Below are 25663 nucleotides of genomic sequence, written 5' to 3'. Positions count from 1 at the left end.
TTTGGATTTAGGAGCTCATTCAGGAAGGTGCTGAGATCTAACATAAACTGTGATAACTCCTGTTGGTCACATCGCCAGTTTAGATCCCAGTATGTCAATTCTAAGTGTATTCTCTTTGGATTCTGCCACTCTGGTGTTGTTTGCTGCTCTGACCATTATCCTTCTGGTGTATTTTAACACTGGGTCTAAATCTCACGAAACCCTCAACTTACCCCCGGGACCCACTCCTCTCCCAGTGATTGGCAACTTGCACATGTTGGATCTGAAGAAGCCGAGTGAATCTTTGATGAAGGTAAGAGAAAACCAGATTCTTGCAGGGACATAGCTTTAAATTGAGGGGTGATAGATATAGGACAGAAGTCAGAGGTAGGTTCTTTACTCAGAGAGTAGTAAGGGTATGGAATGCCCTGCCTGCAACAGTCGTGAACTCATCAACATTAAGGGCATTTAAAGCGTCATTGGATATACATATGGATGATATTGGAATAGTGTAGGTTAGATGTGCTTTAGATTGGTTTCACAGGTCGGCGTAACATTGAGGGCCGAAGGGCTTGTACTGCGCTGTAATGTTCTATGTTCTTTTATTGTTCTTAAATCGGAAAGCTGTTCTGCTGTTTGCCACCTCTTCAGTGCCTTGCGATATTCATTTTTATGCTGAAGGCGCTATGTGAATGCAGATTGTTGTTAAACACTGAAAACCAACCAGAGTGCAGCTGATTTCCCCCAAAGGCTGTGCTGGTAAATTGACATCATACTGACAGGTAAAGAACCACAGAATTGTTACGGTGCAGAAGGAGACCATTTGGCCCATCGTGTCTACACCATTGTAGATAGGTTGAGTGAGTGGGGAAACATTTGTCAGATGGAGTTAAATGTGAGAAACGTGAGGTTTTCCACTTTGGCAGGAAGAATAGAAGATTAAAATATTATTTAAATGCAGAGTGACTGCAGTATGCTGCAGTACAAAGGGATCTGGCTGTCCTGGTGTATGAACCACAGAAAGTTAACATTCAGGCACAGCGAAGAATTAGAAAGGTAAATGGAATGCTGCTCTTTATTGCAATGGAAAGGGTAAATAAAAGTAGGAAAGGCTTGCTCCAACTGTACGGGACAATGGTGAGATCGCACCTGGAGTACTGTGTACACTTTTGGTCTACGTATTTAATGAAGATTAAACTTGTACTGGAAGCAGTTCTGAGAAGGTTCACTTCATGGAATTATTCAATTCTGTTTTGAAAATCATGATTAAATCTGCCCCCACCATTGTCTTGGGCAGTGCATTCCAGATCCTAAACACTCACTGTGTTAAAAATATATCCCTGATGTCACCGTTGGTGCGTTTGCTTTGCATTAGTGCCCTCTGCTTCTCAACCATTCCTCCAATAGGAACAGTCTCTCCCGAACTACTTTGTTTAGCTCCCTCATGATTTTGGAGACAAGCTGGTTCGAACACAAAAACAGAAAATGCTGGAGAAACTCAGCAGGTCTGACAGCATCTGTGGAGAGAGAATAGAGCCAACATTTCGAGTTTGGGTGACCCTTTGTCAGAGCTGAAGAGAGGGAAAATCGGACAAGATTTATGCAATCCCAGAAATGGACTGTCCACTTAACATTCTGAATTTCTACCCACAAATCCTTGTTTGAAGACCCTTCCAAGATATCATCTCTCCTTATTGCAGTCATTGACTCCTTATCATTATTATATCACCTTTATACCAGAGATATTTGAGGGATAGGAGGTTGACTCATCGTTACATACAGATCTGAGTAAAATTAACTGATCAATATCCAGCACCTGTTTACCGTATTAAGTTAAATTATGAGGTATTTAACACCCATCAATAGGACCTATTAGATACTAGCATCATGTACCAGCCAGTAATACCCACCATCTTCAGATCTTTACACAGAACCAGAGGCTGGTTGCTTGGTGCAAAGCCTTTGTATCCTCTCTGCCATCTGTCCAGGCAATGACAGCAGTTGAATTTGACTGCAACCTCACACTCTGGAGCTGGTACATGAATTATCCTTTCATTGCTCTTGGCTGCAGCCCCACTCTCCCAAGCCCAGTGACTCACCACATGAAGATCCTGACTCTCTACTACCCACGAGAGTAAGTGCCAGTATCTGGTGAGTGTGAGTGTCCTTATCAAGCTCTGGTGCTTCCTCATCCATGGTGAACATGTTACAGTGTATTATTGAGAAGCCGCACAAGGCATGTGATGTGAATAGTTGAATGAGTTGTTCATGGAAATGTATTGCTTTTGTTTCAGCTATCTGAGAAGTACGGTACAGTATTCAGCATCAAGCTCGGATTCAGGAATGTAGTGGTGCTGACCGGCTATGAGACAGTGAATGATGCACTTGTCAAACATGCAGAGGAATTTGGTGGAAGAGCACACATCCCGATATTTGAGGCAACTATAAAGGGACACGGTAATTCTCACCTTTAACTTCACTGTTGTAAAATCTGTCAGTTCAAATTTGGCTGCAGCCTGTCTGGCTTCAAACAATTAATATTTTTCAGACTTTGTCAAAGGTTCACTTTACTAAAGTTTATGTTTTAATGAACTTTGGAAGATAAAAACCAACCCTTTGAATGTGATTGGTTACCAATTTTCTGTAACTTCTGTAAAACGCGGTAATTACTGTGGTGAACCATAGTTGGTTACCACTATGAGTACTGAACCATAGATGGTCAGCACTATGGGTGTTTGTAGATATGTTACTGTTGTCACTGTTGGGGTTAGGGTTGGGCTGTTCTACCTGTTGATACTGTTCTGTGGTACACTCCAGTTGTCTCCGCCTACCTGGAGAAGTATAAAGGTCACTGCACTGCCTGGAGACCCTTTAGTCTGGGATTGTATTGTATATAGTGTGCTCCATTCTTGTTAGTAATAAAAGCCTTTATTTCCCGGGTACGATCTCGCCTCCCGAGTGATTTAATCGCGCATCAATTTTATTACTAACAAAATTTTGGTAAAAAAAAAACCATGGAGCAAATGTTGAAACCCGATCGGCTTACTTTAGATCCACGTGCGGCAGAAGCGTCGAACACTTTCGACCATTGGTTCAAGTGTTTTCAAGACTACATCGATGCCTCAACAGCCATTCAAAATGCCGCTGATAGACTGCGGGTCCTCCACGCGAGGGTAAGCGACACCGTATACTCATCAATCCGCAATGCCCAAGACTACAAAGGGGCCATCGAACTACTTAAGAAATGGTACAACAAACCGCCAAACGAGATCCATGCTCGACACCTTCTAGCCACTCGACGGCGGCAGCCTGGCGAAACGACAGGACAGTACCTGCGCGAACTACAGCAGCTAGCCAGAGCCTGCAACTGCAAGCCAGTGTCGGCGGCCCAGTATACGAACAACTTGATCCGAGATGCGTTCGTGACGGGAATCGGCTCATCGTATATTCGCCTTCGGCTGCTAGAGCAAGGTAACCTAGACCTCGCTAAGACGGTAGAATTGGCTGACACAATGGAAACGGCCTCCAGAAGTCTAGAAACGTACCCCACTGACCATGTGGGAACATCGTGGCAAGTACCGCCACCGACTCAACTTTACCCAGCGGCTCCGAAAAACTGCGTGATTGTGCTTTGAACCTCGGACCTGACGATGGCGGCAGCTCCAGGAGGCCCGCGGTGTTACTTCTGTGGATTGGCGAAACACCCTCGGCAGCGATGTCCAGCTAGAATGGTATTTTGCTCCGCGTGCGGAAAGAAAGGGCATTATGCCAAAGTCTGCAGGACCAAACCACCCTCCAAGCATAGCAGCGCGGCGTGTGATTCTCCAGAGCCTGTCTCCTTGTCTCCAGCTTCTTCGAGGTCTTCCACCATGTGCGATTCCAGAGCGCCGTCATTCCTGACGATGAAGACGCAAGACACGTGCGACCTGCAGGGGCCGCCACTTTTAGCGCCACCGACCACGTGCGATCCATGGGCGCAGCCATTTTGGTCGGCACCGACCGCAGACGACCAGCAGGGGTCATCATCATCAACCATCTCAGCTGCCTGCAGTTGCACTCAAGACCCAACGGTGGCGTCAATCATCCTGGACCAGGCCAAGCCTCACAGACTCGACAAGTCCATGATGGGCATAGAGGTAAGTGGACGCCTAATTCATTGTTTGTTTGACAGCGGGAGCACGGAGAGTTTCATTCACCCTGACACCGTGAAATGGTGCGGTCTCCAATTACGGACTGTCAGACAGACAATTTCGATGGCGTCGAGGTCCCGGTCTGTTACCGTGCTAGGGGGCTGCATGGTCAATCTAACGGTGCGGGGCACAGTTTACGAGAACTTCAGGCTCCTCGTGTTACCACACCTTTGCGCTCCGATACTCCTGGGACTAGACTTTATGGTCCACCTGAGGAGTGTAACCCTGCAGTACGATGGGCCACTCCCTCCACTTTCAGTGGGAGCACAGCAGCCTCCAAATTGCCCAGCGCGCTCCACGTGTAGCCTCTCGACACTCAGAATCACCCCACCATCCTTATTCGAGAATCTCGTGCCAGGCTGCAAGCCCATCGCAACCAAGAGCAGGCGTTACAGCGCTGAGGATCGCATCTTTATTCGATCTGAAGTTCAGCGGCTCCTCAGGGAAGGGATCATTCAACCTAGCACTCGTCCATGGAGAACGCAAGTCGTGGTGGCTAAAACTGGAAACAAACCCCGGATGGTCATAGACTATAGTCAGACCATTAATAGATATACGCAGCTGGATGCGTATCCTCTCCCGCGCATATCTGACATGGTCAACCAGATTGCGCAGTACCGGGTATTCTCCACCATTGACTTGAAGTCAGCTTACCACCAGCTCCCCATTCGCCCAGAGGACCAAAAATACACGGCCTTTGAGGCGGATGGTCGTCTTTACCACTTTTTAAGGGTTCCTTTTGGCGTCACGAATGGGGTCTTGGTCTTCCAGCGTGTAATGGACCGAATGGTGGACCAGAACGGGCTGCGGGCTACCTTCCCGTACCTGGATAACGTCACTATCTGCGGCCATGACCAGCAGGACCACGATGCCAACCTCCTTAGATTTTTACGCATTGCGTCTCACCTGAATCTGACCTACAACAGGGAGAAGTGCGTATTTAGCAAGCGCCGCCTAGCAATTCTCGGATACGTGGTGGAAAACAGGGTCCTTGGCCCTGATCCAGACCGTATGCGTCCCCTCCTTGAACTTCCCCTGCCCACTAGTATCAAAGCACTGAGAAGATGCTTAGATTTCTTTTCATACTATGCACAGTGGGTTCCCAATTATGTGGACAAAGCCCGTCTGCTCATCAAGTCTACCTCTTTTCCCCTAGCAGCAGAGGCTCGCTTAGCCTTTGAAGGGATAAAAGCCGACATCGCGAAAGCCACGATGCACGCTGTTGATGAGTCCATCCCCTTTCAGGTGGAGAGTGATGCATCTGATTTCGCCCTGGCCGCCACACTTAACCAGGCGGGAAGGCCCGTCGCCTTTTTCTCTCGCACCCTCCAAGGCCCTGAAATTCGGCACTCCGCGGTGGAAAAAGAGGCCCAGGCCATTGTGGAGGCCGTTCGGGATTGGTGCCATTACTTGGCGGGAAAATGATTCACCCTGCTCATGGACCAGCGGTCCGTGGCGTTCATGTTCAACAACACGTTACAGGGTAAGATCAAAAATGATAAAATCTTGAGGTGGAGAATCGAACTCTCCACCTACAACTATGATATCATGTACCGTCCGGGGAAGCTCAATGAGCCCTCAGACGCCCTGTCGCGTGGAACATGTGCAAGTGTGCAGGAGAATCGATTACAGGCCCTCCACAATGATCTCTGCCATCCGGGGGTCACTTGCCTCTTCCATTTCGTAAAGGCCCGGAATCTACCCTACTCAGTGGATGATGTCAGGTCCATAACCCGAAGCTGCCAGGTATGTGCTGAATGCAAACCGCACTTCTACCGACCTGACAGGGCACACCTCATTAAGGCCACTCGCCCTTTTGAAAGACTGAGTGTGGACTTCAAGGGCCCCCACCCTTCGATAGATCGGAACGTGTACTTCCTCAACGTGATTGACGAGTACTCACGATTCCCTTTTGCCATTCCCTGTTCAGATATGACTGCTGCCACGGTTATCAAAGCATTACGGGATCTTTTCACCCTGTTCGGTTACCCCAGCTATATCCACAGTGATAGGGGCTCGTCATTTATGAGTGACGACTTGAGGCAATACCTGCTCTCAAAAGGGATTGCCTCAAGTAGAACTACGAGTTACAACCCTAGGGGTAACGGACAGGTTGAACGAGAAAATGCTACAGTCTGGAAGGCTGTCTTACTGGCGTTGAGGTCTAAAGGTCTTCCAGTCTCCCGTTGGCAAGAGGTACTCTCTGATGCGTCCATTCCATCCGCTCACTCCTGTGTACGGCAACCAACGCTACTCCACAAGAGAGGATGTTTTCCTTCCCTAGGAAGTCTTCCTCTGGGACCTCATTACCGTCTTGGTTGATGTACTCAGGACCTGTCCTCCTGCGGCGGCATGTTAGGACCCGCAAGTCCGATCCTTTGGTTGAACAGGTCCATCTCCTCCACGCCAACCCTCAATATGCCTATGTGGCATATCCTGACGGATGAGAGGACACGGTCTCTATTAGAGATCTGGCATCTGCAGGGGACTTGGAAACCCCAGTCGCTCCCACACCCCTAGTTAGGGACCCCTTGACCTTTATCTCCCCTCCTGACACGGCGCGGGCAGTATCGGGACCACCACTTAATCCTCTTACTCCCGTGTACAGCTTGCCTGAGTCCAGGAGATTGTCGCCACCTCGAGGCGTGCTCGAGTCCAGTAGATTGTCGCCACCTCGTAGTCCACCCATCCATGAGGAACTGGAGGAGTCACTGGACACCGCCTTGGAGAGAAGGTCACCACGGTCACCAGAACCGGCGTTACCGCCAGTGTTGAGGAGGTCGCAGAGATGGTGCGGTCCTCCAATACGACTGAACTTGTGAATATATGAACAGTTGTTCTGTTTTTTTTGCCGCGCCGGCCTTTGTTTTAAAGGAGGGGTGAAAGTGGTGAACCATAGTTGGTTACCACCATGAGTACTGAACCATAGATGGTCAGCACTATGGGTATTTGTAGATATGTTACTGTTGTCACTGTTGGGGTTAGGGTTGGGCTGTTCTACCTGTTGATATTGTTCTGTGGTACACTCCAGTTGGCTCCGCCTACCTGGAGAAGTATAAAGGTCACTGCACTGCCTGGTGACCCTTTAGTATGGGATTGTATTGTATATAGTGTGCTCCATTCTTGTTAGTAATAAAAGCCTTTATTTCCCGGGTACAATCTAGCCTCCCGAGTGATTTAATCGCGCATCAATTCCACAAACGATTAGTATAAACTACAATTGGTGATATTAATGTAGAAATGATTGGCAAATTCATGTAGTATCCTATTTTCTGTGATTTTAACAGAGGTATTAACATCTTTATTCATGCATTAAGAATTTGTGTCAACAGGAATCAATAATCCCAAATTTGAAATTTAAAATTAAGCCAGTGTCAATTATTGTTTGCGTTCAGTGAAACAGGAGTGAGGGGGAAGGCTCATTTGGGGCCTGAACACCAGGATTGACCAGTTGGGCTGTCAAAGACCCCACGCTCTCTCTTCCAAATTCTTCTGTCGGGAAACAGATACAAAAGTCTGAGAACACATACCAACCACCTCAAGAACTGCTTCATCCCTGTTGCCATCAGACGTTTGAATGGACCCACCATATATTAAGCTGATCTCTCTCGATGCCCGCTGTGTGATTGCAGCACAAGTTCTGCACCCTCTCCTTTCCTTCTCCTCTATGTACTCTCTGAACGGTATGCTTTGTCTGTGTCGCACAAGAAACAATACTTTTCACTGTATCCCAATACACGTGACAATAATAATTTAAACAGTAGTAATTTCTAGGCTTCCACCACTTTCTATTCTAGTTAATCGACAACTGAAGAGGTATTAGTATAATAAGTGTAAAGTCAAACATCTTTCATTGTGTTTGAAGTTTTAATGACTTCTTTCTGATGGATTTAATTGTAGGCATTGTTTTTGGTCACGGGGAGTCATGGAAACAAATGCGAAGGTTCACCTCAACCACCCTACGAGATTTTGGAATGGGCAAAAAAACCATTGAAGACAAAATAATTGAGGAAACCGAATTTCTGATAAAAATGTTTGATTCTCATAAAAGTGAGTTTGTGTGAGGTAAAGAAACAGAATTATCAATGTTTCTTTTCTCTGTGTGTTTCTAATTATTTGTAAATGAAGTTGAGTTATAGAGAATCACACAAGGCCCAGAACCTCCGAGAGTGGCAATCACAGTCAGGTTGCCGCTCTGCCCCTTTTTACTTACCTGGATTGGAAGCTGTGTATTTCCCAGCTGATTTTCCGACTTGGGCCTGAAGGGAAAAGTACAGCGTTCCGGTTCCTGGGACACTTCATTGCAGAGCAGCAGAATCAGGGGCAGTGAGGCCACGTGCCCTATTTTTAACAGCACTCGTTGTTGTACACCAGGTAGGCTGAAGGGTCCAGGCCACTTTGATAGGAGAGAAGGTAAGTCTGTAATGTGAGTGGGTGAGGGGGTAGAGTGAGATAATAGTCACAGTCATAGTAAGGGGGTCTGGTGAGGTGCGATTAGTACCATAGCTACCAAGGAGTTGCAGGTGACTAAATCTTCCTTACCTTTAAAGAGATACCACTCTCCTGAAAGAATCAGAACAAAGTCTGTGATTTAAGTCAGGGTATCGGATGGTTCCCAGTGCAGGGTAATCTGTGGAATGTTAAACTTTCTGGGAAATTCCCATGCAGTGTTTGCATGCGGGGCATCCAGTGGGGTGCAGAAGGAAGCCATGTCCCTTCGAGCCTGTACTGACAACAATCCCACCCAGGCCCAATCCCTTTAACACCAGATATTTGACCTGCAAAACCCCCTGGCACTAAGAAGCAATTTAACATGACGAATCAACCTAACCTGCACATCTTTGCACTGTGGGAGGAAACTGGAGCACCCGGAGGAAACGCACACTGACACGGGGAGAATGTGCAAACTCCTCACAGACAGTAACCCAAACTGGAATTGAACCTGAGTCTGTGACGCTGTCAGGCAGCAGTGCTAACTACCGTGCCATCTTGCTGTCCCTCTTAAGTACCTCACCACACCATCCTGGAGATTATAAATTCTGAGCAAACATTACAAAGAGGACATACAGTCCATTGTGTCCCTGCTAGCCTTTTGCTGGATTAATCCAAAAGTAATTCCACTGACTGCGGTGTGCCCGTGTCTCTGTATTTTCCCCCAAAATCAATCAAAGAATTTCTCCAAGAACCGCTGTGACCAACTGGGTTATAGTTTTCCAGTTGATCCATCTCTCATTTCAGGATGTATTCTCCATTTCCTCAGCACAATTTGTATATCTAGGGTGGATTAGAAAATTCTAGTCAGATCCCTGCTGACCCCTCTCTGTGTTCCTATAACAGCCTCGGGAACAATCCGAGTGCCCTCGTTACCTCACGAGCAATGCAATTGTGATTTTGTTTTGAAGGATCAGCACTAGATTGTGTGTGTGCATGTTTTCTTTTCAGGCCAACCCTTTAACCCAACCATCAAACTGAATGCTGCAGTTGGCAACATAATTTGCTCGATACTTTTTGGTGACAGATTTGATTATGAAGATGAAAGGTTTGTCGGAATCGTAAAGAGATTCAATGAAAACATTCAACTTGCTGGTTCACCCATGGTCCAGGTAAATCCCGTCTTTCATCAGCAGCAGAAATACATTCTAGAAAAGAGCACTTGCGACCAGCAGCAGCTGAAAGGGGTGGGGGATCTATAGTGGAGTCTCAAAAAGCCTGTGTGGTGCAATGTATTAGTTATGTGGAGGAGAAGCGCACCTTAATAATTTACCTGAAGGAGGTTACACTCTCATTGTGTTTGAGCTAGTTCGAGATCCTTAAAATTATGGAGCCAAGATGAGTTTAAATATAGAGATTAGCCAGGATCTAATTTAATGGGCACATCAGGCCCGATTGGCTGTGTGGCCTCCTCCTGCTCCTGTGCTGTTATTTAATAAGAAGGAGGAATGTTACAACTCTGAGCTATAAAGAAGCAGGTGGGTAATAATCAAAGAGATTCATGTTGACATTTGTCCCGAAGCTCTTTGTTCGGATGAACACTAATGGGTGCACAATCTGGACACTTTAATGTGATAGATACAAAACATTTTAAAGATTTATTCATTGCACTGTTCTCATTGTGGAATACGGGACGTGAGCAGGTTATTGGTTAACTTTGAAATCAAGATAAATTGCATCACTTTATTTTTATTCCATAGCTGTACAATGCATTTCCCTTCTTGGGATTCCTTCCTGGATCACACAAAAAAATGTTCTCCAATACTGAGGAGAATATTGCTCACTTGAAGACCCTCTTCATCAATCACCATCAGAACCTGGATGAGAATGATCTGAGGAGTTTTATTGATGCATTCATGTTGCGACAACAACAGGTAGAAACACGACTTCCCTCTTAAGAAGTGCTGTAGATTCTCTATAAGCTCTGGTTATGATGTCTTGGGACAACAAAGGGAACTTTGTTCAACCCAGCATGGCAGGATGGGCTGTAAATGTCTGATTCTGTGGAAAGTATCATTCATTTATAAAAGAAAGAACCGGCATTTACATTCTGTCTATCGAACCCCCAGGATGTCCCAAAGCAGATTCCAGCCAATGAGGCACTTTTCAAATGTACTCATTGTTTGTGATGTGAATTCAACCAATATCAGGAAAACAGACTATCTGGTCAATCCCACATTGCTGTTTGTGGGCATTTTCCCAGCTCAGATTGGCTGCTTGTTGCCTACAGTCACCACACTCAAAAGCAACGCTTTATTGGCTGTCAGGCACTTTGCAACATCCTCAGGTCATAAAAGACAGAATAGAAATCTTAAGACAGCGGGGAGAACCCCCCTCCTTTTCTTTGCAATACATCCACCCGAGAGAGCAGACAGAGCCTTTGTTTGACACCTTATCAAAAGTGGCAACTCTGATGCTGCAGCATTCCTTTGGTACTACACTGGAGCAAACCCATTGCTGCCTCTTATTCCTGGCCCCTTTTCTGTACTGCATTTCCCAATAATGTAGAATTCAGGTTAATAATGCACCCATGCCGCACTCTACTGGTTCCAATCCCAGTTCTGAGTTCTTTTCTTGTTATCTCTTGTAGGAATCGGACAATCCTAATTCATACTTTAATGAAAACAACTTAACGTTCACCGCGATCAATCTATTTGCTGCAGGGATGGAGACCACCTCAACCACAATTCGTTGGGGAATGCTTCTGATGATGAAATATCCAGAGATTCAGAGTAAGGAGCAGTCTGATTCCATTCTGGACCCATCTTGTTGTGTCATTTTGTGTGCCTCATTCTCAGATTATCATGGGTGTGATTTTGAACTTTTTTTCTCCCTCTTTACGGAATGTGGGTGTCACTGTCTATTACCAGCATTTATTGTGTGACCATGCTGTGCCTTTCAGAAATGTATTTTAATCAGGTTCCTCTGCAGTATGTTTCAAGCAGGCCCTGGAAGTTGTTGACACCGTGATGTCTGTGACCGGTGTCCTTTATTGCTGCTGGGACAATATAATTGATATCACGTTGATTTTAATTTGGACTAATGCAGTGTTCTGTGGTTTCATGGTCCTTTGGGGATTGTTGAGTGGAGCTTGATTTGGGGATGTGACTCCAGTGGGTCACTTGAATCATCCCTGGAATGAAACACCTTATGCCTAAAACCAAAATCAAATGTAAAACTTAGGGCCTGGGCTAACTTCATAAAACACCTTGGAGTTTTTGACCTGTGTCTTAACAATTGCCCATCTCTAGTTGCCCTTCAGAAGGTGGTCGTGAGCTAACTTCCTGAACCACTGCACGGTGGGGGCACGGTAGCACAGTGGTTAGCACTGCTGCTTCACAGCTCCAGGGATCTGGGTTCGATTCCTGCCTTGGTTCACTGTCTGTGTGGAGTTTGCACATTCTCCTCGTGTCTGTGTGGGTTTCCTCCGGGTGCTCCGGTTTCCTCCCACAGTCCAAAGATGCACGGGTTAGGTTGATTGGCCAGGCTAAAATTGCCCCTTATTGTCCTGAGATGCGTAGGTTAGAGGGATTAGCAGGTAAATGTGTAGGGATATGGGGGTAGGGCCTCTGTGGGATTGTGGTCGATGTAGATGTGATGGGCCGAATGGCCTCTTTCTGCACTGTCGGGTTTCTATGATTCTTCTATGATTCCACTGCAGTTTCTGTGATGGAGGTACGCCCTCAGTACTATTGGAGAGAGAGTTCCTGAATTTTGACCCAGTGACAGTGAAGGAAAAACAAAACATTTCCAAGTCAGGATGGTGAGAAGGGGAACCTCGAGGTAGTGGTGTTACCATGTATCTGCTGCCCTTGCCCTTCTAGATGGTATTGGTCGTGGGTTTGGAAGGTGCTGCCTGAGGAGCCTTGGTCAGTTCCTGCAGGGCATCTTGTAGATTGTACACACTGTTGTCACTGTTCATTGGTGGTGGATGGAGTGAATGTGGAAGGGGTGCCAATCACGTGTGCTGTTTTTTTCCCAGATGGTGTCAAGCTTCTTGGGTATGGTTGGAGCTGCATTCATCCAGGCAAATGGAGAGAATCCCATCTCACTCCTGACTAGTGCCTTGTAGATGATGAACTAGTTTTGGGGAGTCAGGAGGTAGGTTTCTTGGTGTAGGATCCCTGGCCGCTGACCTGCTTACATTGCCATAGTATTTATACGGATAGTCCAGTTCAGTTTCTGGTCAGTGCAAAGCCCCAGGATGTTGATCGTGGGGAATTCAGTGATGGTAATGCCATTGAAATTTGAGTGTTGATGGTTGGATTCTCTCTTGCTGGAGATGGTCAATGCCTGGCACTTGTGTGGCGCGAATGTTACTTTTCACTTGTCAGTCCAATGCTGGATATTGTCAAGGGCAGTCATTCAGCTCTTTTGCCCATGTTTGAACCAAGGCTGATGAGGTCTAATGAGGTCTAATGACTAATGAGGTCAGTGTGGTGGACCTCAGTTGTGCCTTTGTCCTATATGGACCACCGTTGTGTGTGTTTGTCATACCTGGACACATCCCCTTCCAGTTTGGTTCCTCCCCTCAGCACCTAGTATAAAGGTGGCTGTCTCCTCCCCCTTGTTCAGTCCAGGTCGGTTAATTGTTGGGATCTGCTCCTGATTCTGTTGTGAATAAAAGCCTACACTTATATTGGCATATCGGTAGTCTTTCGCCTTATTGATAGCGCATCAATTTTATTCACAACAGTTACTAGTATGGAGCAGTTTCTAAAACCCGACAAGTTAGCATTAGACCCTCAAGAGGTTGGAGCCTCTGATAAATTTGATCATTGGTTGGACTGCTTCGAAGCATTCGTCGACACCGCTACGGCCATCGACACCGACGCTGCTAAACTCCACGTGCTCCGCGCCCGGGTAAGCGAAACTGTCTATGGAATCTTCCAGGACGCTGCTACTTACGCGGACGCTATCGAACTCCTAAAAGGGCAGTTCCGAAAGAGCCCTAACGTGGTTTACGCCAGACACCTCCTAACTACCCGCAAACAGCAGCCAGGAGAATCGTGCGCCCAATTTCTGCGCGCCCTGCGAGTCCTCGCCCGAGCATGCGACTGTAAGGCTGTTTCAGCAGCTCAGAACATGGAGGATCTGATCGGCGACGCCTACGTTGCGGGCATTGAGTCTACATACATCCAGCAGCGTCTGCTGGAACAAGATGACCTAGACCTCCGGAAAACGGCCACGATGGCTGAAACGTTAGAAGCAGCCTCCCATAATCTCGGGTCTTACCTTGGATCCCGTTCCACCGACGGCTCCACTGCGACGGCTGCTCCAGCAGGGCCCAAATGTTACTTTTGTGGCCTCCCTAAGCACCCTCGGCGTCACTGCCCGGCAAAGGACGCGATTTGCTCCGGATGCGGTAAGCTAGGCCACTTTGTTAAAGTCTGCCGAGCAAAGCCGCTTCTGAAGACTCGTGGAGCCATGTGTGCTCCGAGGGCGCGGCCATCTTTGATGCAGGCGGCGGCTGCGCGCGAATCGCCATCTTTGATGCGGTCACCGGAAGTGCGGGAATCGCCATCTTTGATGCGGTCACCGGAAGTGCGGGAGTCGCCATCTTTGAGACTGGCATCAAGGCAAGCTGAGCAGGAAGCTTCATCCGTGACATCATCAGACGGCGACGAAGATGGATTCTTCTTTAATTCAACAGTGGCATCGATTTGCTTGGACCAGTCGCAGCCACATCAACTCTCCAAGTCCATAATGGAGATCAAGGTAAATGGTTATGCAGAAAACTGCCTGTTTGACTGTGGGAGCACGGAAAGTTTTATACACCCTCGCACAGTGCGTCAATATGCCCTTCCCGTGCGACCCTGGAGCCAGACCATCTCCATGGCCTCGAATTCCCACTCAGTGGAGGTCCTCGGGTGCTGCTTGGTGACGCTGACGGTACAGGGCACAGTCTACGAGCGTTTTCGGCTCCTCGTGCTGCCGCGACTCTGCGCAGCTGTACTGCTGGGGTTAGATTTCCTCAGCCATCATAGAAGCGTCATCCTGCAGTACGATGGCCCTTATCCCCCGCTCTCCGTCTGCAAGGCGCCGTCACGGCAGCGCCCCTCGCGCACCACCTGCAGTCTCTCGACCCTCAAGATCACCCCCCCCCCGTTATTTGATAACCTCACCCCGGATTGTAGGCCTATAGCCACCAAGAGTAGGCGCTATAGTGCGGATGACCGGGCCTTCATTCGGTCCGAGGTACAACGTTTGCTCCAGGAAGGGATTATCCAGGCCAGCATCAGCCCCTGGAGGGCGCAAGTGGTCGTAGTTAAATCGGGGGAGAAACACCGCATGGTGATTGACTACAGCCAGACCATAAACAGGTATACCCAACTAGATGCATATCCTCTTCCCCGTATCGTGGACATAGTCAACCGCATCGCGCACTATAGGGTTTTTTCAACGATCGATTTGAAATCGGCTTACCACCAGCTCCCTATCCGCTCGGAGGATCGCCCATACACTGCCTTTGAGGCGGATGGCCGCCTCTACCAGTTCCTCCGAGTCCCCTTTGGTGTCACCAATGGGGTCTCAGTCTTCCAACGGGCCATGGATCAAATGGTGGACCAGCACGGACTACGGGCCACTTTCCCGTATCTGGATAACGTCACCATCTGCGGCCATGACCTGCAGGACCATGATGCCAACCTACAAAAATTCCTTCGTACGGCCACTCTCCTGAACCTCACATACAATGAGGCGAAGTGTGTTTTCCGGACACGCCGCCTCGCCATCCTTGGGTACGTGATAGAAAATGGTGTCCTTGGCCCCGACCCAGCCCGTATGCGTCCCCTTATGCAGCTTCCCCTCCCTACTACCCTCAAAGCACTGAGGAGATGCCTGGGCTTCTTCTCCTATTATGCCCAGTGGGTTCCCCGTTACGCAGATAAAGCCCGTCCGCTCCTAAAATCGACCTCTTTTCCCCTGGCGGAGGAGGCCTGTCGGGCCTTCGATGACATCAAAGCGGACATCACGAAGGCCGCGATGCACGCTGTGGACGAATCCATCCCATTCCAAGTGGAAAGTGATGCGTCTGACTTTGCCCTCGCTGCCACCCTTAACCAGAGGGGCCGTCCGGTGGCCTTCTTTTCCCGGACCTTACAAGGCCCTGAGATTCGACACTCCTCGGTCGAGAAGGAGGCCCAGGCCATCGTGGAAGCCGTCCGGCACTGGCGCCATTATCTCGCGGGCCAACGATTCACCTTAATTACGGACCAGCGGTCAGTTGCCTTCCTGTTTAACACCAGGCAAAAGGGCAAGATTAAGAATGACAAGATCTTGCGGTGGAGGATTGAGCTCTCCACCTACAGATATGACATCATGTACCGGCCCGGGAAGCTCAATGAGCCCCCAGACGCCCTGTCCCGTGGATCATGTGCCAGTGCCCAACTAGACCAGCTACAGTCCCTCCATAACGACCTCTGTCACCCGGGTGTCACCAGATTTTTCCATTTTGTCAAGTCCCGTAACCTGCCCTTCTCCCTTGAGGAAGTCCGGACGATTACCAGGCAATGCAGGGTCTGCGCTGAGTGCAAACCGCAGTTCTACCGGCCAGGTAGGGCGCACCTTGTAAAGGCCACTCGCGCGTTCGAGCGCCTTAGCGTTGATTTTAAAGGCCCCCTCCCCTCCTCTAACCGCAATGTTTATTTCCTGAATATCATTGGCGAATACTCACGTTTCCCTTTTGCCTTCCCCTGCTCGGACATGACCACGGCTACAGTGATTCGGACCCTGAACAAGCTCTTCACCCTGTTCGGCTTCCCAGCCTATATTCATAGCGACCGTGGGTCCTCTTTCATGAGTGACGAGCTGAGGCAGTACCTGCTCGCCAAAGGCGTTGCCTCCAGCCGCACCACTAGCTATAACCCCAGGGGCAATGGTCAAGTAGAGCGGGAGAACGCAACCGTCTGGAAGGCCGTTCTATTAGCGTTACGGTCTAGGGGCCTTCCAGTCAGCCGTTGGCAAGACGTCCTTCCGGACGCATTACATTCCATTAGGTCACTCTTGTGCACAGCGACCAATACGACCCCTCACGAGCGGATGTTTGCGTTTCCCAGGAAGTCCTCCTCGGGTACTTCGCTCCCGGATTGGCTGATGTCCCCGGGACCCGTCCTGCTTCGGAAGCATGTCCGGACCCATAAGGCAGATCCCTTGGTCGAGGAGGTCCAACTGCTCCATGCTAATCCCCAATATGCTTATGTAGCGTACCCTGATGGGCGGGAGGACACGGTTTCTGTCCGTGACTTGGCACCCGCGGGTGCCCCGGAGGTCAACACGTCCTTCCGCCCCACGGTCCCTGGTGTCGTCCATTCGGAGACTGCTACGCCTCTTCCTCCCTCAGTCCCTGTCCCCAATGTAGTGTGCCCAGAGCCTGTTGTGGCCCCCCACCCCCCAGCTCCGGTTCCCACTGTTCCCCATACGCCACCAGGGCCACTGCTCATTCCTCTCGCCCCTATGTACAGCTCGCTTGAGTCGCCGGAGCCGTCGCCACGCAGTACCCGACGACTGGACGGGACGACGGATCGGTCCGCTTCACACCACCCAGCGCCTTCTCTCGACGCTCACTGTACGGAGCCTGGGCCGACATCGCTCCCTGCTCGGACGACTCTGCGACCTGCACTACGACGATCGCGACGACGGATCAAGCCACCGGTTCGTCTGGACTTGTGATATTGTTTCCGCTTCACCCCCGTGTTGTTTTTTAAAAGGAAGGGGTGAATGTGGTGGACCTCAGTTGTGCCTTTGTCCTATATGGACCACCGTTGTGTGTGTTTGTCATACCTGGACACATCCCCTTCCAGTTTAGTTCCTCCCCTCAGCACCTAGTATAAAGGTGGCTGTCTCCTCCCCCTTGTTCAGTCCAGGTCGGTTAATTGTTGGGATCTGCTCCTGATTCTGTTGTGAATAAAAGCCTACACTTATATTGGCATATCGGTAGTCTTTCGCCTTATTGATAGCGCATCAGTCAGGAGTTGTCTTGCCTCAAAAAAGCCAGAACCGTACTTTCAATCACTTTATAAATCTTTTTGTCTTGCAGAAAAGTTTCACGAGGAAATTATCAAAGTAATTGGATCAGATCGATCTCCCAGAATTCAGGATCGGAAACGTTTGCCGTACACTGAGGCGGTGATCCACGAAATCCAGAGGTTTGGTGACATCGTGCCCATGAACCTCCCACACGAAACCACAGTGGACATAACCTTCAAAGGATTCTTCATTCCAAAGGTACTCTCGGGAAGCTATGGCCACAACTGGGGCCTGACATTCTGACACTTAATGGAGATCCTGGGGAGGATTTGATCTCTCAAGTTTGCATCTAATTACACTTTGCACCATTTGTGCCTCAGTGGTAGCTGTCATTGACTGAAATGTACCAAAATTGTTGGAGGAAGAGCAGAGGAGTGGAAATAAGTAGAAACCCAATCATAGGGCGGCACGGAAATGATGGCGTGAAAGGCCTCATTGTCCATTGCATTATTTGAGGTTATTTTAAGCTGTGAATGAATAGGGAGGAAGGGAGAATAAATTGGAAACATATGTGTTCACAACCAAAACTTTCATTGCACACCTTTTAATGCAGAATTTGAATTTCCGAACAAAATATTCAGGAGCAAATGTTTGATACCGAGCCACAGCAGGAGATATCAGGAGAGATAACATAAACTGAGTTCGGCTTAAGAGGAAGACTTGCTTTTATAAAGCACTTTGCATGACTCCAGGATGTCTCAAAGCATTTTAGATCCAATAAAATACTTTTGAAGTGTCGTCATCATCGTAATGTGGGAAATGCAGCATTCGATATGTGCACAGCAAACAGCAATGTGACCATTGTAGTGTAGTGTCATGTGGTATACTGGGTTTTAATATGTTAATTCTAATTGTATATTATCACAGGAAGTGATGCAACATCACATGATTTATTTTGCCTCGTGTACACCCTTATGGAAAGTATAAGCCAGAGCAGTAAGATGTGTTCCAGTAAAGCTACTGTTTCATATACCTCTGCAGACTCATGAAGTATTTTGCATTCATTTAGCAAGACTGGGAATGTTGTAATAATGACCGGATAATCTTTTGCATCTCCCAGGAAGTCAGAAATGGGACCTCAGCTTCAATCCTCTCCGATTGAAAAGGCAGTGGTTGGGATTGTGGCAGGACCGAAAATTCACGTTGAGTGAGAATGGAATTTTTTGCAGGTCTGCCAAAAATTCCATCCCGCCTGCGACTGGTAAATCCCGGCCAGTATCTCTGCAATAGCGGCACTGGAGTGGTGGTCTCTGTACTGGAGTGGAGGTCTCTGTGCTGGAGTGCTGGTCTCTGTGCTGGAGTGCTGGTCTGTGTGCTGGAGTGCTGGTCTCTGTACTGGAGTGGAGGTCTCTGTACTGGAGTGCTGGTCTCTGTACTGGAGTGGCGGTCTCTGTTCTGGAGTGGCGGTCTCTGGACTGGAGCGGCGGTCTCTGTGCTGAAGTGCTGGTCTCTGCTGAAGTGCTGGTCTCTGTACTGGAGCGGCGGTCTCTGTACTGGAGTGGCGGCCTCTGTACTGGAGTGGTGGTCTCTGTGCTGGAGCGGCGGTCTCTGTGCTGGAGTGGCGGTCTCTGTGCTGGAGTGCTGGTCTCTGTGCTGAAGTGCTGGTCTCTGTACTGGAGCGGCGGTCTCTGTGCTGGAGTGGCGGTCTCTGTACTGGAGTGCCGGTCTCTGTACTGGAGTGGAGGTCTCTGTACTGCAGCGGCGGTCTCTGTACTGGAGTGGCGGTCTCTGTGCTCGAGTGGCGGTCTCTGTACTGGTGTGCCGGTCTCTGCGCTGGAGCGGCGGTCGCTGTGCTGGGGCGGCGGTCTCTGTGCTGGAGCGGCGATCTCTGTGCTGGAGCGGCGATCTCTGTGCTGGAGCGGCGGTCTCTGTGCTGGAGTGCTGGTCTCTGTACTGGAGCGGCGATCTCTGTGCTGGAGCGGCGATCTCTGTGCTGGAGCGGCGGTCTCTGTGCTGGAGTGCTGGTCTCTGTACTGGAGCGGCGGTCTCTGTACTGGAGCGGCGATCTCTGTGCTGGAGCGGCAGTCGCTGTGCTGGAGAGGTGGCCTCTGTGCTGGAGCGGCGGTCCCTGTGTTGGAGCGGCGATCTCTGTGCTGGAGCGGCGGTCCCTGTGCTGGAGTGGTGGCCTCTGTGCTAAGGCCCTGTAATTTGATATGACAGAGGTGAACAAGCACCCAACGATGACATGGCGAGCACAAATGTACAGTCTGAGGGGGAGAGATGTGACAGATGGAGAAGATAAGGTGGGGAAACCCAGAGTTTGGACCCAGACAGCTGAAAGTGTTACTTCTTGCTGGTGCAATGAGTAAAGCTGGGGCTGGCTAAGGGGCCAGAATTGGAATGGAAATTCTATGTTTATCTCACACTGACGTGACTGATTAACAACAGTATAAATATTTTCAGCAATGCCTTTCAATAGAAAAATAAAAGCATCACAAAGAAATGTTGTTTTAATGTCACAGACAACTAGTATGCAGGTACAGCAGATAATAAAGAAAGCAAATGGAACATCGACATTTATAGCTAAAGGAATGGAATATAAAGGTGAGGAAGGATTGTTGCAACGATGGAGTATTGTGCACAGTTTTGGTCCCCTTATTGGAGGAAAGATGTAGTGGCATTGGAGGCCGTTCAGAGGAGGTTCACTAGATTGATTGCAGAGATGAGGGGTTTGTTGTATGAAGAGAGATTGAACAGTTTAGGCTGATACTCTCTGGAAATTAGAAGCATGACGTGAGATCTAATTGAGGTATAAAAGATGATAAAAGGAATAGATGTGGAGTGGATGCTGCCACTGGTGGGGCATTCTAGGATGAGAGGTCACAGTCTTAGGATAAGGGGAAGCAAATTTAAAACAGAGTTGAGGAGAAACTACTTCTCCCAAAGGGTTGTGAATCTGTGGAATTCGCTACCCCAAAGTGCAATGGATGTTGGGACAGTGAATAAATTTAAGGAGGAGTCAGACAGATTTTTAATTGGTAATGGGTTGAAGGGTTATGGGGAGAAGACAGGAAAATGGGGATGAGGAGCATATCAGCCATGATCGAATGGCAGAGTAGATTCAATGGGCTAAATGGATTAATTCTCTTTATGAACTTATATTTCCAGGGAACCCATGTGATTCCATTGCTGTCCTCTGTGCTGTATGATAAAACCCAATGGGAAAAACCAAATGAGTTCAACCCATCTCACTTTCTGGATGCTGAGGGCAAGTTTGTGAAGAGAGAAGCCTTCATACCTTTCTCTGCAGGTAGCACAACGTCTGACATTTTTGGATTGTGTATTGGTGGAAACATTCTCTCCCTTGCTGGGGAAAGTAACATGTGGGAAATGCAGCATTAAGGGAGTTCTATGCCTATTATCTTTTTCTTGGGGTTGTGTGGGATGTTGGTGACCTTTTATTCAGACTGCCTAAACCTACTTATCTCCACAATGGTGAGACTGGCTAAGGAAGCTTGAACTGGGAATTAATGGAACACTCATTTATTAAAACTGCACCTTCACAGTTTCAGGGCATCATAACTTTCAGCATGCCAATGTCTTTGATCCATAGTCACTATTGAAATGGAGGGGACACTGCCAGCAATTCACAAACAATGCCAGATTGCACCTCAGTCTAATGTTTGATCTGAAACATGGTCCCTCTGAAAGGGGCACTCTCCGTTCTGCACCCAGACACCATCCTGGATTTTGTGCTCAAGTCTCTGGAGTGGGGCTTGGAGGCCCTTTTTCTCAGAGATTCTGAAGCATTTAATTTTGTTCTGAGCCTGAGATACAGAGGCCACAGGGACAAATACTTCAACCCAGTGAGATTTTATTTAGTGGCGTTCAATAAGAGAACAAAACTGCACTTGTTAAGCCTCAGTTTCTGTACTGCTGTATAAAACTGCAATGTCCCATTTGCTGTTTTAAAAATCATTCTGAATAACTTTGTTTCTTTGAGCAGCATCATTGACAATTGTGCAATTTTTTTCTGTAGGTCGGAGGGCCTGCGCTGGTGAGACCCTGGCGAAGATGGAACTGTTCCTGTTCTTTACGGCTCTGGTACAAAAATTCAAGTTTCAAGTTCCACCAGATGTCATTGAATTGGGACTTGAGTCGGGTGTGGGTGGTACTTCATTCCCTAAGTACCCGTATGTGTGTGCAGTCCGTCGCTGATTTACGCAAAGATTTTCCTGATATCTTCTTTAATCACTTATAGAAATATGTGGGGCTTTTTTTACACGGTCTCTGTAACGTTTATCATTGGGCTGAGATGTGTGGGTGAAGTTTATGGTGTGTCTACAACACACCCTGTCATTAATGCACAAACAGGGCAGAAGGTTCAGGGAGTTGAGAGATACACCATGAGTTGTGAAGTTCCAGAACTTTCTGGGTGGGTTTTCCTACCAAGCCAAGAGTCCCATTTACAGCACACAAATGATATCTCACCATTAACCTCCCAGTTCCATTAAGCACTTTCTGAATTTGCTTCTTAATCACCCATTGACTGCACTGAAGGAAGTATCTGCTCAACCTTAATCTGGAGAGTGAGTGGGTTTCATCTAAGCAGCAGGGTGTTTGTCAGTAAATTGTGGTGGGTGGGATTCCATCTTATTCATGGTGCATTTGCTAACTATGAGTGATGGTTGTGTGCCAGTTTTAGTGAAATCATTCCCCTCTCCATTGCAATCATTGTTACTATTTTATTATAACGATCATTTAGGATCAATCAGCCCCTCCCTCCACCCAGTTGCTCCTTTGTTTAATACACATTAGTGTGCAGTCGTTTCACTGTTCTCCAAGAACCATGTGAATGGGAAGGTGAATGAATGCATTCCTGGAAGCATCATCATTTGACCTCTCACCTCCAGTTGCTCCGACTCTATGACACTTCCATTGGTCGTCCAACACGTCTGTTCCCACAGTGCCAGCCAATTATTGGACTCCAACCACATCATTGAATGCCAGCCTTTTATTCCCATCATCTATATTTTTATATCTGATAAACGGTTCAAAGAATGAAAAAGCGATGCATAATTCTTTGATGCCCCAATAATTATTCTCTCGGTTGGTCCTGGCAACGTTCTGAAAATTAATCTTGAATCCATGGAGACACCAGAGCAATCCTAGAATAGAGTGATGATGGCAATGAAGGTGATCATTTGACCCGTTGAATCCATGTTGTCTTTTTGTAAATTTACCATCTCAGTCCCATTCTGTCCCTGGATTCCCGTTGCTCTGTAAATGGATTTCCCTGAAGCTCGCATCCATTTTCCTTTTCAAACCATTGATTGTCGCTGCTTCGATCATCTTTATAGACAACACATTTCAAGTCTTTACCGCTTGGGTGTAAAGATGTTCTTCGTCATCCTGAATCTAAATCTTTGTCCCCTCGTCTTTGACTCATCTTAACAGTTCATCAGTGTCCATTTTTAAATCAATAAAGACAATTCCAGAAGCTTCCATACAGGCACAGCCCATGTTCAAAGTTATGAATATGAGCTGTATTTTACTGGGCAAGATATCAAGACATGCATCATCCACCAATTTATCGTTTCCTTACCATCTTTTCCATCATTGCTCAGGTTGCTGGTTCCCTGGAGGGTAGGGAACCTGAGAATGACCTTCCCAATCTGCACGCTGTGTGACATTGCGGATTGATTTGCAAGGTTAATTTTTGGAATGAGAAATTGGATGCCGCAGATTCACGAAAGGAAATGTTTCCCTCGCCTTTTCCCCGTGTGACCCCATTTAACGCCTTCAACCTTCTGTGACCCCAGAGTGAAAAATTGGGTGGTCTGAGAGTTGTAGCTGGAGGAGATTCAGCTCTTGTGCGATAGGGGGTTTATTAATGGATTATTAGTGTATTTGGGCACTGATTATTAATCTATTAGCATTATAATTATTGATACAATTGGCAAATGATTTGAATATAGTGAAGAAGGGAAAGGGTTAATGTATTTTGTACCTAAAAGGTTGAACTTTGTACTTAGAATGTATCACAAACATAACCCTTCATTGTGGCTAATGTCCTCAGGTTTATACTGCCTCTGACATTCATGCAAGTTATTCATTCTTTAACTTTTTATTCTTATAACGATAGACAGTCAGTGTGAATGTTATTTGTAAAGTTTTACCTTTTCTACAAGCTTGTGTGTGGTTTGAGGAAAGAAAGCAATTACATGATGTGGAGTGCGATACGGCTGTTTGACAGGAAGACTCCCCGCTGGGACAGCTCCAATTGCGCCGGTAACTTCAAAGGGGAAGCCGCGGAAGAGCAGGAAACCACAGTTTGCTTCAGAAGCTGTAAATGTACTTTTCGTTTGTGACTGGTCTGGAGTTTGCTTCGTGACCAGAGGCTGTAAATGTAGTTTTGAGTCGTGACTGATCTGGTGTTTGAGTCGTGACTGGTATTAGAAGCCACGCTGTATAAATATCCCCACTTTTCTGTGTTCAGGGAGAACTTTTACTTCCGCTTTCAGGGGTCAGGTTCTCCCGCAAGCTTGTGAGAATAAAGCCTTACTGTATTTTGACTCAGACTAGTTTTAAAAGTTTTTTTTCTACCTACAACAATAGTAACATAATCCTGATTATTAATGTAATAGGATATTGATGAATTATGCAGTAAGATCCTGATTGTTGCTGCAATAGGCACGTGACTATTGATTGTATCCTGATTATTAATGTTGTAGTATCTAGAATCTTAAAGTAAGACTCTGATTTGGAATGTAATATGTACCTGGTTATTAGTGCAATAGGATTCTGAGCATGATGTAATACAGTCTTCATTATTGATACAATAACATTCCAATTATTAATCCAATTGTGTGATGATTATTAATGCATTGTAATCCTGACTGTTGGTGATTCCTGATTGTTGAGGAAATCAGCATTCTTCTCAAAGAAAAACAAACACGGTTGGGGCGATTTTACCAAAAAATGTCCGAGTGCCAAAGGAGCGTGAAAATGGGAGAAATGCGCACCTTCTCTTGAGCGATTTTATAATTGAATCTTACCTGACTCTGTCAAAACAAATGAGGACAAGCATGCAGAAGAAAAAGACAGGGAAACAGAGGATAATGAAAAGGAAAGAGCATTTCAATGTGGACAAGCAGAGAGGCAGAAGAGAGGGAGAGAGATAAATATCTTGAAACGGAAGAGAGAGAAAGGGGATTGGAAATGGAAAACATAGCAAGGGAAGAAAGAGAAAAGGAGAGGGAAAAATTCTGCTTACAATCTGGCAGTTAACAAAGAAACTCTGGAGGAAAGTGAGTGAGGGCATATTTCTGGAGTAGATCTTTAGATTCATGCATGTTCTTCCCAAATTTGATGAGAAAGGTGTGGAGGCATTTTCTAATTCATTTGAAAAGATAGCTAAACAAATAAAATGGCCCCATGGGATTTGGACATTGCTTGTACAGAGTAAACTAGTCGGTCGGGTGAGTGAAGTGTGTGTGCCTTTGTCAGAAGAAACAACTATGGAGTATGATACAGTGAAGAAAGTTACACTAAGTGCTGATGAGTTAGTAGCTGAGGCTTATAGACAAAACAGTCTGGATAGATTTATATTGAATTCAGAAGGGGAAACAGAGTAATTTTGAAAGGTAAATAAAAACATTAAAGATAGAAGGAATCCACAGAACTCCTATGGTGCAGAAAGAGGCCATTTGGACAATCAATTCTGCACCAACTCTCGGGAAAACCATAAGTGGAGGAACAGCAGGTTGAAACAGCCAGGCTGATTGTTGATCTTACTGATGACTATGAATTAGTTCATAGATCAAAGCCGTTATTCAACATCCTTTTAGGTTTGAGATGGATGGAAAATGGGAAGGTCTGAAAAAAGGAAGTCAGGTAAGAGAAGGAATAGTTGAAAGTTCCAGTGTTGCAAATTTCATTTGCTGCATCACATTCTTGACGATAGGCCCTCAACATGATCTTGTGAGCCACAGTTCTAATGCTCCCTGCAATTCTGGATCTTACACAGTTGAGTT

At 47.2% G+C, this 25663-nt stretch overlaps 1 protein-coding gene across 1 annotated transcript; it reads left to right on the top strand.

Moving 5' to 3' along the window:
* On the top strand, nucleotides 1–23556 carry LOC144510799 (cytochrome P450 2K1-like). The gene is made up of 9 exons (XM_078240690.1): nucleotides 1–292; nucleotides 2274–2436; nucleotides 8070–8219; nucleotides 9612–9772; nucleotides 10361–10534; nucleotides 11251–11392; nucleotides 17698–17885; nucleotides 20796–20937; nucleotides 21667–23556. Exons 1-9 carry the CDS (start codon nucleotides 92–94, stop codon nucleotides 21843–21845), a joined length of 1500 nt encoding a protein of 499 aa, XP_078096816.1. The 5' UTR covers nucleotides 1–91; the 3' UTR covers nucleotides 21846–23556.
* Nucleotides 23557–25663: the final 2107 nt, after the last annotated feature.

The sequence above is a fragment of the Mustelus asterias genome, chromosome 23, assembly GCF_964213995.1.
Source record: "Mustelus asterias chromosome 23, sMusAst1.hap1.1, whole genome shotgun sequence".
Classification (NCBI taxonomy): Eukaryota; Metazoa; Chordata; class Chondrichthyes; order Carcharhiniformes; family Triakidae; genus Mustelus; species Mustelus asterias.
The sequence above is the reverse complement of the archived record's forward strand: the minus strand, read 5'-3'. Positions and strand labels throughout refer to the sequence as shown.

What these genes read in the sequence shown, in the direction of transcription:
- LOC144510799 (XM_078240690.1), top strand. Translation starts at nt 92, where the DNA reads ATGTCAATTCTAAGTGTATTCTCTTTGGATTCTGCCACTCTGGTGTTG. An exon ending in AATGTTTGATTCTCATAAAA is followed by an intron (nt 8,220 to 9,611) that starts GTGAGTTTGTGT and finishes TTTTCTTTTCAG; the next exon opens with GCCAACCCTTTAACCCAACC. An exon ending in CTTCATACCTTTCTCTGCAG is followed by an intron (nt 20,938 to 21,666) that starts GTAGCACAACGT and finishes TTTTTTCTGTAG; the next exon opens with GTCGGAGGGCCTGCGCTGGT.